General features: G+C 43.8%; 1 protein-coding gene across 1 annotated transcript in view; it reads right to left on the bottom strand.

Annotated features, from left to right (window-relative positions):
- Window positions 1–14,837, bottom strand: part of LOC135515019 (muscarinic acetylcholine receptor M2-like) — a 75,551-nt gene that overhangs the window by 1,641 nt on the left and 59,073 nt on the right. Inside the window, exon 3 of the mRNA XM_064938811.1 lies at window positions 1–595. This exon is cut by the window's left edge and continues 1,641 nt beyond it. Within this exon, the coding sequence (XP_064794883.1) occupies window positions 1–531 (531 nt within the window). The 5' untranslated portion in view covers window positions 532–595. The remainder of the gene's footprint in view (window positions 596–14,837) is intronic.

The following is a 14,837-nucleotide window of genomic DNA, read 5'->3' as shown; positions in this document are numbered from 1 at the left end:
GATGAACTGCCAGAAAAGGATGGCCGGGGCCCACAGAATGAAGGACAGGACCCAGGCAGCAGCAATCATCATCCCTGCCATCTTGGTGGTCCTTTTGACAGGATAGCTGAGGGGCTTTGTGACACAGAAGTATCTGTCAAAACTGATGATGAGTAGGTTCATGACAGATGCGTTACTCACTACATAGTCCAAGGCTAGCCACAGATCACACACCACAGGCCCTAAGGGCCAGTAGCCAATCACTATGTATACTGTATACAAGTTCATGGAACACAGCCCGATGATTAGGTCAGCACATGCAAGGCTGAATAAAAAGTAGTTGTTGACAGTCTGTAGGTTCCTATTGACCTTAATGGAAAGCATGACCAGGATATTTCCAATAACGGTGACCAGGCTGAGGGACCCAGCCACCAATACGATGAACACCACCTCCACAGTCTTGTATGGGCTTTCTGGTTCAATGACAGGCCCTGCGTCATTGCCTTCTGAGGCATTCCAGTAGGTGAAGTTGGTGAAATTGAACATCTCCATTGCATCTGGTCTTGGGGATGTTCTTCTATTCAGTTAGAGTTCAGGCGTTGCATCGCCTTTGCACCTATGGAGGGAAACAGAGGGAAATAATGGATTAGATAATTAATTATCCTACATGCATCCATCAAAATTCTAATTTGGGGAAACTACTGAAAACTAGGGCTACTTCCACACATATAACATCATTAACATTTATCTTTATTTAATAATAATGAATGTGTGCGACAAGGTGATTAGCGGAGATGTGCTATGAAAACAAAGGACTAATGATATTGTCGAGTTAAAACAAGACATTCGACAACTTGCTGGTGGTATACTGCTGTTGAAAACAGGCCCGGTAAACAAAAACTATTGTAGCCTACATGGGAGGAGATACTTTCAGCAGGACAACGAGACAACCAGAAGTTGGAGAGGAAGCCACATACTGACAACAGTTACAAGAGAGACCCTTTTAGTCTTAACAAAAGAAAACAACACCACAAATGAGATGTGTTTCCACCTATTGTTTCCAAAAAAACAACTGAATTGACAGACCAATACATTTTTCTCTTGTGTTGTGTTAGGTTATCCTACATGAAATAAAATCTATTACTGGTAGGCGGTGATTATGTGTTGGTCTAACAGGGCTATGCGGACCTAGCAGGAGCTCCCCTCATCTACAGTAGCAATACACTCTCTCACTATGCTGTTCCTTCCACCATTTCACTTGATGCTTTCACCCTGTACCCGGTAAGCTACGTGTGTTTCAGGCAGGTAAGAGCTGGTAGTATTATATCCAGATGTGTTTCAGGCAGGTAAGAGCTGGTAGTATTATATCCAGATGTGTTTCAGGCAGGTAAGAGCTGGTAGTATTATATCCAGATGTGTTTCAGGCAGGTAAGAGCTGGTAGTATTATATCCAGATGTGTTTCAGGCAGGTAAGAGCTGGTAGTATTATATCCAGATGTGTTTCAGGCAGGTAAGAGCTGGTAGGCAGGTAAGAGCTGGTAGTATTATATCCAGATGTGTTTCAGGCAGGTAAGAGCTGGTAGTATTATATCCAGATGTGTTTCAGGCAGGTAAGAGCTGGTAGTATTATATCCAGCTGTTTGGGGGATGGGCTCTGCAGCTCAAAGAAAATACAAATTGATCCATGTGTTTTCAGGCCCCTAGTATTTTGCCTTGTTTCGTGGCCTGTAGTCTATCCTGTTCGCCTGAATCGGACAAAGCTACCAGTGTCACGTTCTGACCCTAGTTCTTGTGTTATTTGTTTGTTTTAGTTGCTCAGGACGTGAATTGGGTGGGCATTCTATGTTTTGTGTTCCTAGGTTGGTTTTCTGTGTTCGGCCTAGTATGGTTCTCAATCAGAGGCAGGTGCCGTTAGTTGTCTCTGATTGAGAATCATACTTAGGTAGCCTGGGTTTCACTGTTGTTTTTTGGGTGATTGTTTCCGTGTCTGTGTTTGTTCGCCACACGGTACTGGTTCGGTTTTGTTCACGTTTATTGTTTTGTATTCATTGAGTGTTCAGTTTATGTTTTATTAAACAATATGGACACATACCACGCTGCGCATTGGTCCTCCGATCCTTCTCGCTACTCCTCCTCAAAAGAGGAGGAGGAAAACCTTTACAACCAGTCTCACGGTAAAGTGTTTGGAGGGAACATGCTCTCAGAGGGAGGCTCTGCACGTTTGCTACATCTAATAGTGGTTCAGCTGATGGGCAGGGCGATCTCATTTGGTGTACAGCATCTGACTGAGTTACTCAGATTGTCTCTGAGTAATTTGTCACTTTGAGTAGTTGTTTTGTGATACTGGATGGTTCAGGGACCTGTTTGACTGTCATAATGCACAATTGGTTGATGTGAATGGGACTTAATGAGGAGGTATTGGCTGACAGCTCATTAACTGACACTGAACAGCTCCTTCTATCTTAGGTCCTGCTTTTAGGCTTATGCCCCTTTAACAGTTAAACACAGCCTCTGAATAACTAGCGATACAGTAATTTACTTATCTGCTCTGACAGAAATCCCTAATCATTGCATTAGGCACAGAGCTAAACTGGACTAATCCCCATCAAATGTGTAAGTCCACCTATTTATATGTTAAAACATCCAACAATACAAACAGGACACACGTGTGGTTCACTAGAGAGAAGTGGATTAGAGAAAGGAAGTGGATGATTCAGTGAGGATAGACTGAGGATGGGGGAGTGAGTATATCCCTCGGCACATCTTTGTCCACCTCCAGCTAACTTAAGCCTCGTCCTACACCTGAAATCTCTGCCATAACAGCCAAAGCTTTGCCCTTCAGGAACCAAACAGAGACAGTCCCAAATCCCTTCTCTGTATTACCATGGCACATAAATGTTGCTTAAGGGCCTCTAGAGAAAGTCTTCTTCTAAATGTCTCCTCACCTTGTCATGGTGACATCACCCTGCTGAAGACATTGCATTCACACTCTAGGGAGCCCAGCCAGTCAGTATTTGACATTTCCCTTGAGAGGATGGGACACAGATGCCTCATGCCTGACCCGGGGCTGCAGTCTGGCTGCTCATTTGACTAAATGGGTAACACTTTATTTATAGATGCTCTACAGACTATCAGTAACATTTCAACTAACTATCTACTAACCCTAACCCTAACCGTAACCCTTATCCTAACCCTAAACTTAAGCCTTACCTTAACCCTTATTATAAACCTAACCTTAACCCTAACCCTAACCTTAGCAGGCAGTTGCTTATCAACAGAAAATGTGTTGATAGTATGACCATCTGTAAAGTATCCAGACTATCCAAATAAAATGTGACCTAGATGGTGTTCAACAAGTAATATTTATTTTCTCTCTAAAAGCTAGGGGTCCAAATCATTGACCCCCCTCCTTATAAATAAAGTAGTCAAAAGTTTCGTTTTTCGTCCCATGTTCATAGCACGTAATAACGACATCAACCTTGTGACTACAAACTTGTTGGATGCCTTTGCAGTTTGTTTTGGTTGTGTTTCAGATTATTTTGTGACCAATAGAAATGAATGGTAAATAATGTATTGTGTCATGTTGGATGCTACCATGATTACGGATAATCCTGTGAATAATGATGAGTGAGAAAGTTACAGTGTCAAAGATCACACCCCCAAGACATGTGTCTTGCCCAACTCACACCTCCCCCTTGAGCTTAATGAGCTGGCCGAGGTTATCCCTGCTTCAGGCCTATTACCCACGGGCATTGCCCTTCCAGCCCAGTCTCGATCCCAGCATCCCACTGATACCAGTGGAGTAGAGCTCGGCAGCCGACAGCTGGAGTGGAAGAAACCTTTTTATTAAAAACCACTCAGTGGGGTGTCCCCGGCTCAGGCTCTCCCAGGACTATAAGGCCAGGGAAACTATAAGACCAGGGAAACTATAAGACCAAGGAAACTATAAGGCCAGAGAAACTATAAGACCAGGGAAACTATAAGACCAAGGAAACTATATAAGACCAAGGAAACTATAAGACAAGGGAAACTATAAGACCAGGGAAACTATTCGTCCAGGGAAACTATTTGACCAGGGAAACTATAAGATCAGGGAAACTATAAGACCAAGGAAACTATAAGACCAGGGAAACTATAAGACCAGGGAAACTATTCGACCAGGGAAAGATATACCTGCTGGAACGTGTGCTACAGGTGGGTGTTGTTATGATGACCAGTGAACTGAGATAAGGCGGAGCTTAACCTAGCATAGACTTATAGATGACCTGGAGCCAGTGGGTCCGGCGACGAATATGTAGCGAGGGCCAGCCGACTAGAGCATACAGGTCGCAGTGGTGGGCGGTATAAGGTGATTTGGTAACAAAACGGATGGCACTGTGATAGACTGCATCCAGTTTGCTGAGTAGAGTGTTGGAAGCTATTTTGTAGATGACATCGCCGAAGTCGAGGATCGGTAGGATAGTCCGTTTTACAAGGGTAAGTTTGGCGCGTGAGTGAAGGAGGCTTTGTTGCGAAATAGAAAGCCGATTCTAGATTTGATTTTTGATTGGAGATGTTTAGTCTGGAAGGAGAGTTTACAGTCTAGCCAGACACCTAGGTATTTATAGTTGTCCACGTATTCTAGGTCGGAACCGTCCAGGGTGGTAATGTTAGTCGGGCAGGCGGGTGTGGGCGAAAGGTTGAAAAGCATGCATTTGGTTTTACTAGAGTTTAAGAGTTGTTGGAGGCCACGGAAGGAGTGTTGTATGGCATTGAAGTTCATTTGGAGGTTAGTTAGCACAGTGTCCAAGGAAGGTCCAGAAGTATACAGAATGGTGTTATCTGCGTAGAGGTGGATCAGAGAATCGCCCGCAGCAAGAGCGACATCATTGATATATATAGAGAAAAGAGTCAGCCTGAGAATTTAACCCTGTGGTACCCCCATAGGGACTGCCAGAGGTCCAGACAACATGCCCTTGGCCAGTTTGATGAAAACGGCTGCACAGTACTATCTTTTATTGATGGCGGTTATGATATCGCTTAGTACCTTGAGCGTGGCTGAGGTGCACCCGTGACTGGCTCGGAAGCCGGATTGCACAGGTATGGGGGGATTCAAAATGGTCAGTGATCTGTTTATTAACTTGGCTTTCTAAGACTTTAGATAGGCAAGGCATGCTGGATATAGGTCTGTAACAGTTTGGGTCTAGGGTGTCACCCCCTTTGAAGAGGGGGATGACCCCGGCAACTTTCCAATCTTTAGGGATCTCGGACAATATGAAAGAGAGGTTGAACAGGCTGGTAATAGGGGGCGCAACAATGCGGCGGATAGTTTTAGAAAGAGAGGGTTCAGATTGTTTAGCCCAGCTGATTTGTACGGGTCCAGGTTTTGCAGCTCTTTCAGAATATCTGCTGTCTGGATTTGGGTGAAGGAGAAGCTGGGGAGGCTTGGGTGAGTAGCTTCGGGGGGAGGCGGAGCTGTTGGCCGAGGTTGGAGAAGCCAGGAGGAAGGCATGGCCAGCCGTTGAGAAATGCTTATTGAAATTTTCAATTATCATGGATTTATCAGTGGTGACCGTGTTACCTAGCCTCAGTGCAGTGGGCAGCTGAGAGGAGGTGCTCTTGTTCTCCATGGACTTTACAGTGTCCCAACATTTTCTGGAGTTAGAGCTACAGGATGCAAATTTCTGCTTGAAAAAGCTGGCCTTTGCTTTCCTGACTGACTGCGTGTATTGGTTCCTGACTTCCCTGAACAGTTGCATATCGTGGGGACTATTCGATGCTATTGCAGTCCGCCACAGGATGTTTTTGTGCTGGTCAAGGGCAGTCAGGTCTGGAGTGAACCAAGGGCTACATCTGTTCTTAGTTCTGCATTTTTTGAATGTGGCATGCTTATAAGACCAGGTGAAAAATAAGACCAGGGAAAAATAAGACCAGGGAAACTATAAGTCCAGGGGAGCTATAAGACCAGGAAAACTATAATTCCAGGGGAGCTATAAGACCAGGGGAGCTATAAGACTATAAGACCAGGAAAACTATAATTCCATAAAGACAAGGGAAACTATAAGACCAGGGAAACTATAAGACCAGGGAAACTATAAGTCCAGGGGAGCTATAAGACCAGGGAAACTATAAGTCCAGGGGAGCTATAAATCAAGGGAAACTATAAGACCAGGGAAACTATAAGTCCAGGGAAACTATAAATCCAGGGGAACTATAAGACCAGGGAAACTATAAGTCCAGGGGAGCTATAAGACCAGGGGAGCTATAAGACAAGGGAAACTATAAGACCAGGGAAACTATAAGTCCAGGGGAGCTATAAGACCAGGGAAACTATAAGACAAGGGAAACTATAATTCCAGGGGAGCTATAAGACCAGGGGAACTATAATTCCAGGGGAGCTATAAGACCAGGGGAACTATAAGACAAGGGAAACCATAAGACCAGGGAAACTATAAGACCAGGGAAACTATAAGTCCAGGGGAGCTATAAGACCAGGGAAACTATAAGACCAGGGGAAAATAAGACCAGGGAAACAATAAGTCCAGGGGAGCTATAAGACCAGGGAAACTATAAGACAAGGGAAACTATAAGACCAGGGAAACTATAAGACCAGGGAAACTATAAGACCAGGGAAACAATAAGTCCAGGGGAGCTATAAGACCAGGGAAACTATAAGACCAGGGGAAAATAAGACCAGGGAAACAATAAGTCCAGGGGAGCTATAAGACCAGGGAAACTATAAGACCAGGGGAAAATAAGACCAGGGGAGCTATAAGACAAGGGAAACCATAAGACCAGAGAAACGAAAAAAAAAACAGGAAAACTATGGTGGTGAGTATACTTTCTCCGCTTGGAAACTGTTATTATTAAATACATATTTTGTTTTACAACTATGGGTGCGTGTCACAAACCCTTCACCTGTGGACCTGGAGGTACTCCCCGTTATGGGACCTAGTGTCTCACGAGACTAAATTGCATAGCCACCGTGTCACGCCTTAGTCCCAGGAGACTAAATGGTATAGTCACCATGTCATGCCTTAGCCTAACATCCTAGACATTGCTATACACACCCCAAGCATGGGCCCACATGGTAACAAAGAGAGGAAGCCCTCTGTTTTATTTCGGTCAGTGGCCCCGCAAGAGGAAATCCACTCCCTGTTTTTATTTAAGCAAAGCCATTTACAATCAGTCAACTTGTCCTATGGATACCAATCCTAGGGTACCCAACCCAATCCTGTTCCTCCTAAAGAAACATACTAATTACATGACCCTGCCCGTGTGGGTAAAAGAATGGAGGCTTACCTCCATGATGTCTTAGAAGAATTCAGAAAAAGGCTCAGCCCCCAAAAACAGTGTTCCCGAAAAGTGAAGAACAAAAACAGTAAATCATTGGCAAATCCCCAAAAAGAGAGAGGTCCAAAAAATAGACTCTGAAACAAAGCAGACCCCTTCTAACCTGCAAAGACATATAATCAAGCCTCCATTACACACTCCTCCCCACAAACCGGTTACATCAAATTCATACAATACTGTAATTTCCACTCAATCACTCCCTTAAAACTGGCAACATCTGGTCCATAATGGACTGCCCCTCCCAAACCCCCAGTCCTCGTTGTTATTCTTTGACGTCTCCTTCCAGAAGGACGTCAAAGAAGGGGGTTCGTGGAAGTTCACGTTTCACTGCACACCCCCCTGTTCTGGTAATTCCCCGGGCTCCACCTTTGGGTGAAGGTGAAGGTGCTGACGATAGAAGTAAGCCTGCTGATGCTGCAATCCCTGGCTGACCGCGGGCGGAGCTGCTTGGCCCTCTCCTTTCTGTTTTTCTGTTTTTCACGATGAATTCCCGCCTTTATGGTCTTTTGCTCCCTCCGACCCAGAATTAGCTGTAGCTCAGCAGGAGTGAGAGTTACATCCAACTCCCGAGTCACGTCATATGCTCACCTCTCACCATTACCAATAACAGGGGAGGTTAGTATGTCTTGGGGGTATGACCTTTGACCCTGTGTAACTTTTTCACTCATCATTATTTACAATTAATTTTTCCATTGTTTTCAGCATACAATATAGCTCAGTATTTGAATTCTTTATTTTATACAGTCTTTATTGCTCATCTTTATCAAGGGTGTCAATCATTTCTGAACTCACTTTATATCCCCCAGTGATTGGTGCTGAGGCACAAAACGTGACAGGGAGATAATGGTGCCATCCCAGCCTGTGAGGTGGATAATGACATCTCCCTGTCACGCCCTGGTCGAAGTATATTGTGTTTGTCTTCATTTATTTGGTCAGGCCAGGGTGTGACATGGGTTTATTGTGGTGTGTTTTGTCTTGGGGTTTTGTTAGGTATTGGGTTTGTGGCTTAGTGGGGGTATCTAGCATAGTCTATGGCTGTCTGGAGTGGTTCTCAATCAGAGGCAGGTGTTTATCGTTGTCTCTGATTGGGAACCATATTTAGGCAGCCATATTCTTCGTGTTTCATGGGGTGATTGTCCTTAGTGTCCTGATGTCCTTGGTCTGTGTTAGTGTACACAAGTATAGGCTGTTTTGGTTTTTTGTTATGTTCATTACGTTTATTGTTTTGTAGTGTTTAGTGTGTTTGTCATTAAACATGAATCGTAATCTACACGCCGCATTTTGGTTCGACTCTCCTTCCCACAACGAAAGCCATAACACTCCTTTGCAGTCGTTGACTTTGTTTTCTATTGCTCTGTCATTTACACTGTTTTCTCCTTGGCTAAAACATATTTTTTAATGTTAGATTATCTTATGAATATATCTATATTTGTATTGCCATCCTGTGATTTTTGGTGTAGTCCCATCTCCCATGTCATTAATTTCCACTGTCCCCATTTTCCCCCATGTTTAGTATGTTTTTTAAATGCCAAGGAGAGACAGTTGCCACTGTGGGGTGGATGTGTGAATACATGAGTTGAGTATTGTTCCACCATTGGACTTTACTGCTCCTGGAGCTGGATCAATAGAGCTGAAAATTGCCTGTGCCCTTTGGGAGGCAGGGAGGGCCAACTTCTCCCTTTTTCTGCATGTGTGTGGGTATCCTTCCCTTTCTCTTTACTGTCTAACCAGTCAGATCACCAGTATGCAAAACGAAAAGAAAAGTTTTCTTCCGAAATCTAATAAATCAAACTGATTGTTTTAACCAAAATGTTTTTTAGGCATACTTTCCAAGTCACATTTGTTAGATTCACAAGAGATATTCTGACTTCACCTTTGTCTTGGGAGACACACAAGCATAATTTCATCTTGATTCTGTATAAAACATGCAAGGGAATGTGATTACAGATGTGCGGGTTATTTAGCTGCACTTAAAGTGATGCATTACGCTGACTCCCCAGGGTACAGATTCTCATTCCCATCTCCGAGCACTGATTCAAGGTAAAGCCCAGGGCAGTTACCCCCTGTTTCAGATGATTAGATGCGTTTTTATTGCCTGCTCTCCATGGGAATACACAGGGTTAAGGCCTTTGTTTACTGCGCTGTTTGTGGCGAGGCATGCATGGAATACACAGGCCTTCCTCGCTGCATCACAGCCGGAAATTATTGTCAGAATAATAAAATGTTTTCAGTGTACACAGATATAAAGTAGGTAGAAAAACTGATCATGAGAACTAACAGTCTCCTAAATTAAAGTCAAGGAGAACCCCATTCATTTTGTTATAATGTTTGAGTCACTCAGCATCAGAACATGACAGAAGCCGTGGTAAAAAGTATAGAATTGCAGGAAATAAGCTTTAAAACACATCTCTGCCGCCAAGAGAACGGCCTCAAAAATGTTAGTTAAAAAAAAAAGAAATTATGGTCAGATTTGCCAAATGGAGGGCGAGGGAGAGCTTTGTATGCGTCTCTGTGGGCAGTAAAGGTGTTCTAGAGCTTTTTTCTCTCTCTGGTTGCACATGTGACATGCTTGTAGAAATTAGGTAACATGAATTTAAGTTTGCCTGCATTAAAGTCCCCGGCCATCTGGAGCTCACTTCTGGATGAGCATTTTCTTGTTTGCTTATGGCCTTATACAGCTCGTTGAGTGTGGTCTTTGTACCAGCATTGGTTTGTGGTGGTAAATAGACAGCTACGAATAATATAGATGATAACTCTCTTTTTAGACAGTGTGGTCTACAGCTTATCGTGAGTTATTCTAACTCAGGTAAGCAATACCTCAAGACTTCTTTAATATTTAACATTGCGCACCAGCAGTTATTGACAAATAGACACACCCCCCCGCCCCTCGTCTTACCAGACGTAGCTGTTCTGTCCTGCCGCTACATGGAGAAGCCAGCCAGCTCTGTATTATCTGTGGCGTCGTTCAGCCACGTCTCGGTGAAACATAAGATATTACAGTTTTTAATGTCCCGTTGGTAGGACAGTCTTAATCGTAGATCATCCAGTTTGTTTTCCAATGATTGCACGTCAACCAATAATACGGAGGGAAGTGGTGGTTAACCTACTCATGATCAAATTCTTACAAGGCACCCCGCCCTCCTCCCCCTTTTCCTCCCCCTTTTCCTCCCCCTTTTCCTCCATCTTTTCTTCAAGCTGATTACGGACATTTGGGCCGTATATCCTTTGCGTCGGAAAACATCTTCATCCAGTACACAGTGAGTCATTGCTGTTCTGATGTCCAGAAGCTCTTTTTGGTTATAAGAGACGGTAGCAGCAACATTATGTACAAAATTAGTTACAAACAATGTGAAAAAAACAAACAAAAAAGCACAGCTGTTGAGGAGCCCGTAAAACGGCAGCCATCCCCTCCGGCGCCATGTTTCCTCAGCATGGAAATGTCTGAGCAGGTGTGACAAAGCATACAGTTCACAGGCACCGCTGAAGTGGCAGAGTGGACACAAAGCGCGAGGGGTTAATGGAGAGTTAACAAGTAGTAAATGACATTCAAGCCTGTGGAAAAACACTCTGGGGTGTGCAAACACTGTCTGCTGTCCTCTCCAGAGAACACCTCCTCATCAGCTTTGGTCAGTCCCCACATTGAGGGTTAACCGAATCATAAAAACACCTCTGCTCTCCCTCCATTGCTTCCATTGCTTTAGATCACGTGTCAAACTCATTCCACAGAGGGCCGAGTGTTCCGCTCCTACCTTGGACTTGATTGATGAATTAAGGTCACCTATTAGTACGGAACTTACATCACCTGGTTGTCTAGGTCTTCATTGAAAGGAAAGAACAAAAACCAGCAGACGCTAGACTCTCTATGGGTTGAGTTTGACCCCCTGCTTTAGATAAACCCTCTCTACACCTTAGAAGATGAAGAGCCCACAATCTGACCTTTACATGCCACTTCCTAGAAATTACATTCATCCTGATTTACCACAAATGATACTTCCCCTATACCAGGTCTGTCAGTTTAAGGTGCCCTCTATTTCTCTCCCCTGTCTGCACGGCTCTCTGAGAATGCACATAGATTTGCCTATTGATATTCTGGCTAGTTTTCTACAGCAGTCTCAAACGCCATCTGTGAAAAATGACAGTGTCATGTACGACCTCTGTCATCCTGTCAGACCACACCACCAATAGGGCTGTGCTGATTTACAGCATTAGAGGAGGATCTCTTTATACAGGAACAACTTAGCAAATGCCACAAAATAAATCTTGGACAATGTAATTCAAAGGTTCAACTCATAGGTCATTCCTGAAAATGAAGCATTAGCTAACTATAGGACTAACTAATGTTTTTGTCAGATGAAGGGCAAGAGAAATATAATCTATTCCCTTAGCCTACTTTCACTTGGTAACAGTTTCTGATCCAGGTCAAAATTGCTATGAAAAACCAAGATGCACACAGCCCAAATTCTAATGACAAAAAAAACCCAAAGTCCTCAAGCAGATGAGTCAATTTCCTCCTGTCACATTGAGTGTCCCCGTGTGACTGCCGCCACTAGACAAACACAATCACGCTACTTACCCAAATGCTACCAATATTGCCTTTCACTACACGTTACTGCATTCATAATTTACCTGGAACTGAAAAACACTGGACGTATGTTTCCTGTGTTAGATGAGCAGTAATTAGCAGTCGTTCCATTCTTTGTTTATTGGCGAAGTTCGGTGCATTTTCAGTAATCCTGCGATCATATAAAATCTAAACTAGATACCATGTTTTTGGGGTTAGGACAACCATTGTTTATGCACTGAAAGAATACAGACCTGTACAAACAGGGATACTTCAGTCAAATTAGGCCTATGTTCAGACTTCATAACACAGCAAGACTTCTGACACGGCAGAAAGTAAGAGTTATTACCTCTAGTTAAATCTTGTTTTGGCTCATCCTCTGTGGAAAATGTCCCAGGTGTCATTGTTGGCAGAAAGATGTGCCATTTTTTTCCACTGGGCTACAAGGACAGTAGCGGCACCCCTGAAATAGCTCATTATCAACAGGCAGACATATTAACGGCAACATCTGGCAGCCAGGTCATCACTCTGCTGGAGTGCCGTAGGCGACAACTGCCAGGACAGGCATCATGTTTGGGAGGGGGTAATGGCACGGAAAGAATGTGCACAATGGTAACTGTCACTGGTACACATTGATGGGCTAACACTCTAAAAACAGACACTTCCCATCAGCTTGTCACTATATTTGCAGTATTCTTCCCGGCAGTGCTAATGACTGGCAAAAAAACTAATATTAGTTTTTGAATCGAAAGATAAGTAAATCCTGCTGTGGCACGTAGCAAGATGTAGTGCTGGGTTCAGCCTCATTGGAGAAGACCGAGGTATCCGGGAAAACAGAATCACTACAGGGTTGTGCTTGGCTGAGGCTACGGTCATGAAACCCATTACACTTGGTAATGTGACGCTCTCCATGGCCACTGTTATCAGCTGAGCGTATCTCCCAGGTTATACGCTCCCGAAGAGAATGACAATATATCCCATTTCCTTTTTTATACTGCAGGGGTCTCTCCTGTCGTCCACAGCCATCCATACTATGCATGGCAATGAGTGGGCCTGCCGCTGGCTCATTGTGGTTTTCACACGGTGCCGCACCGCCTCTCCCCTCTCTGTCTCATGGTTGTTTGTGGCTCAGTAGTCGTGTCAGGTTGCAGAAATAACCCATTGGCCCTGCCCTGCGCTGGGGCCTCCTCTATAAAGCTTGGAGCTTGGTTCCATTACGCCATGTTCTACTGTGAAGGTCCAGAGCCAGCTGTCTCAAGGGTACAGGGAGAGGAACAGGTGTCTAGATCTTTTACAGATGCTGGGAACAAACTTGGAGCAACCTGGAACTAGGGAATTAATGGAAACAATTTGGTCCAGTAATTAGATTATGGAAATGAATCACACCTGGTGTGAAGGAGCACATCCTCCAATCTGATGAACAAAGTCTTCAGTGATTATGAATAGAGCAATCTACAGTACACTATATATACACAAGTATGTCGCCTATTTCAGCCACACCCTTTGCTGACAGGTGTATAAAAACGAGCACACAGCAATGCAATCTCCATAGACAAACATTGTCAGTAGAATGGCCACTGAAGAGTTCTTTGACTTTCAACGTGGCACCGTCATAAGATGTCACCTTTCCAACAAGTCACTTGTTGGAAAGATGACTCTGCCCTGTTCCAGTGAAGGGAAATCTTAACGCTACAGCATACAATGACATTTTATATAATTCTGTGCTTCCAATCTTTGTGGCAACAGTGTGGAGAAGGCCTTTTCTTGTTTAACATGACAATGCCCCTGTGCACAAAGCGACGTCCATACAGAAAAGGTTTGTTGAGATTGGTGTGAAAGAACTTGACTGGCCTGCACAGAGCCCTGACCTTAACCCCATCAAACACCTTTGGGATGAATTGGAACACTGACTGCGAGCCAGGCCTAATCGCCAAACATCAGTGACCGACATCACTAATGCTCCTGTGACTGAATGGAAGCAAGTCCCCGCAGACAATGTGGAAAGCCTTCCCAGAAGAGTGGAGGCAGCAGAGGGGGAACCAACCACATATTAATGGACATGATTTTGGAACGATACGTTCGAGGAGCATATGTCCGCATACTTTTGGTCATGTAGTGTACGTAAGGACTTTGGAATGTGATGATTTGGCGAAATGGAAGTGTGAACACAAATGTTATTTATATTGGTCGCTGAATGTTGATAATACTGGTATGATATGGTTAGTATGGTGGTTTTGAGGATCTGTAACGACTCTAGCCTCATTCTGTGCATTGCCTTTTCACTGCATTAGCTCATCTCTTTCTCTCTCTCTCTCTGAATGTGTTACATTGAGGACATCAATTGACTTTGGGTAATGAGCCCTTATCGTACGAGTGTAGTCAGTTGTTGTACAGTGCATGGTTCAGTCTTATAATGTGTGGGATGTGGAGGACTCAATGCACAATCCACTTTATGGGAGAGACAAGGACAAGAGATATGCATTCAGGTCAAGATGGAATGCTTCCTTTAATAGATTAAGGCCATTCGAAATGCCTCGTCTGAGTGGTTTTACTCTCAGCACCAAAATACCAAAGTCATGACTCGTGGAGTACTTTAAGGTTTATGCAAATATGAACTGCCAGGAGATCTCGGTGATTGGATGAGTCAAGTGATATTTGAGAGTGCACAATGAATTGCACACCGGATTCAGCATGGTACTCAGGGGACAGCCTGTCCCAGAATGTGTAATTAGATGTTAACTTGCTGGTAGGTACTATGATTTAACTGTCATCCAGCCCAAGCGGAGTCCTCTCACACATACAGTGCATTCGGAAAGGATTCAGACTTAAAAGAAATCATATGTACGTTACAGCCTTATTCTAAAAATGATTAAATAAATGTTTTTCTTCATCAATCTACACACAATACCCCATAATGGCAAAGTGAAAACAGGTTTTTCAAAACAGGAATGTTTTCAGACCCTTT

Source organism: Oncorhynchus masou, chromosome 26 (assembly GCF_036934945.1).
Source record: "Oncorhynchus masou masou isolate Uvic2021 chromosome 26, UVic_Omas_1.1, whole genome shotgun sequence".
In the NCBI taxonomy this organism is placed as follows: Eukaryota; Metazoa; Chordata; class Actinopteri; order Salmoniformes; family Salmonidae; genus Oncorhynchus; species Oncorhynchus masou.
This window is presented reverse-complemented; position numbering and strand designations above follow the sequence as displayed.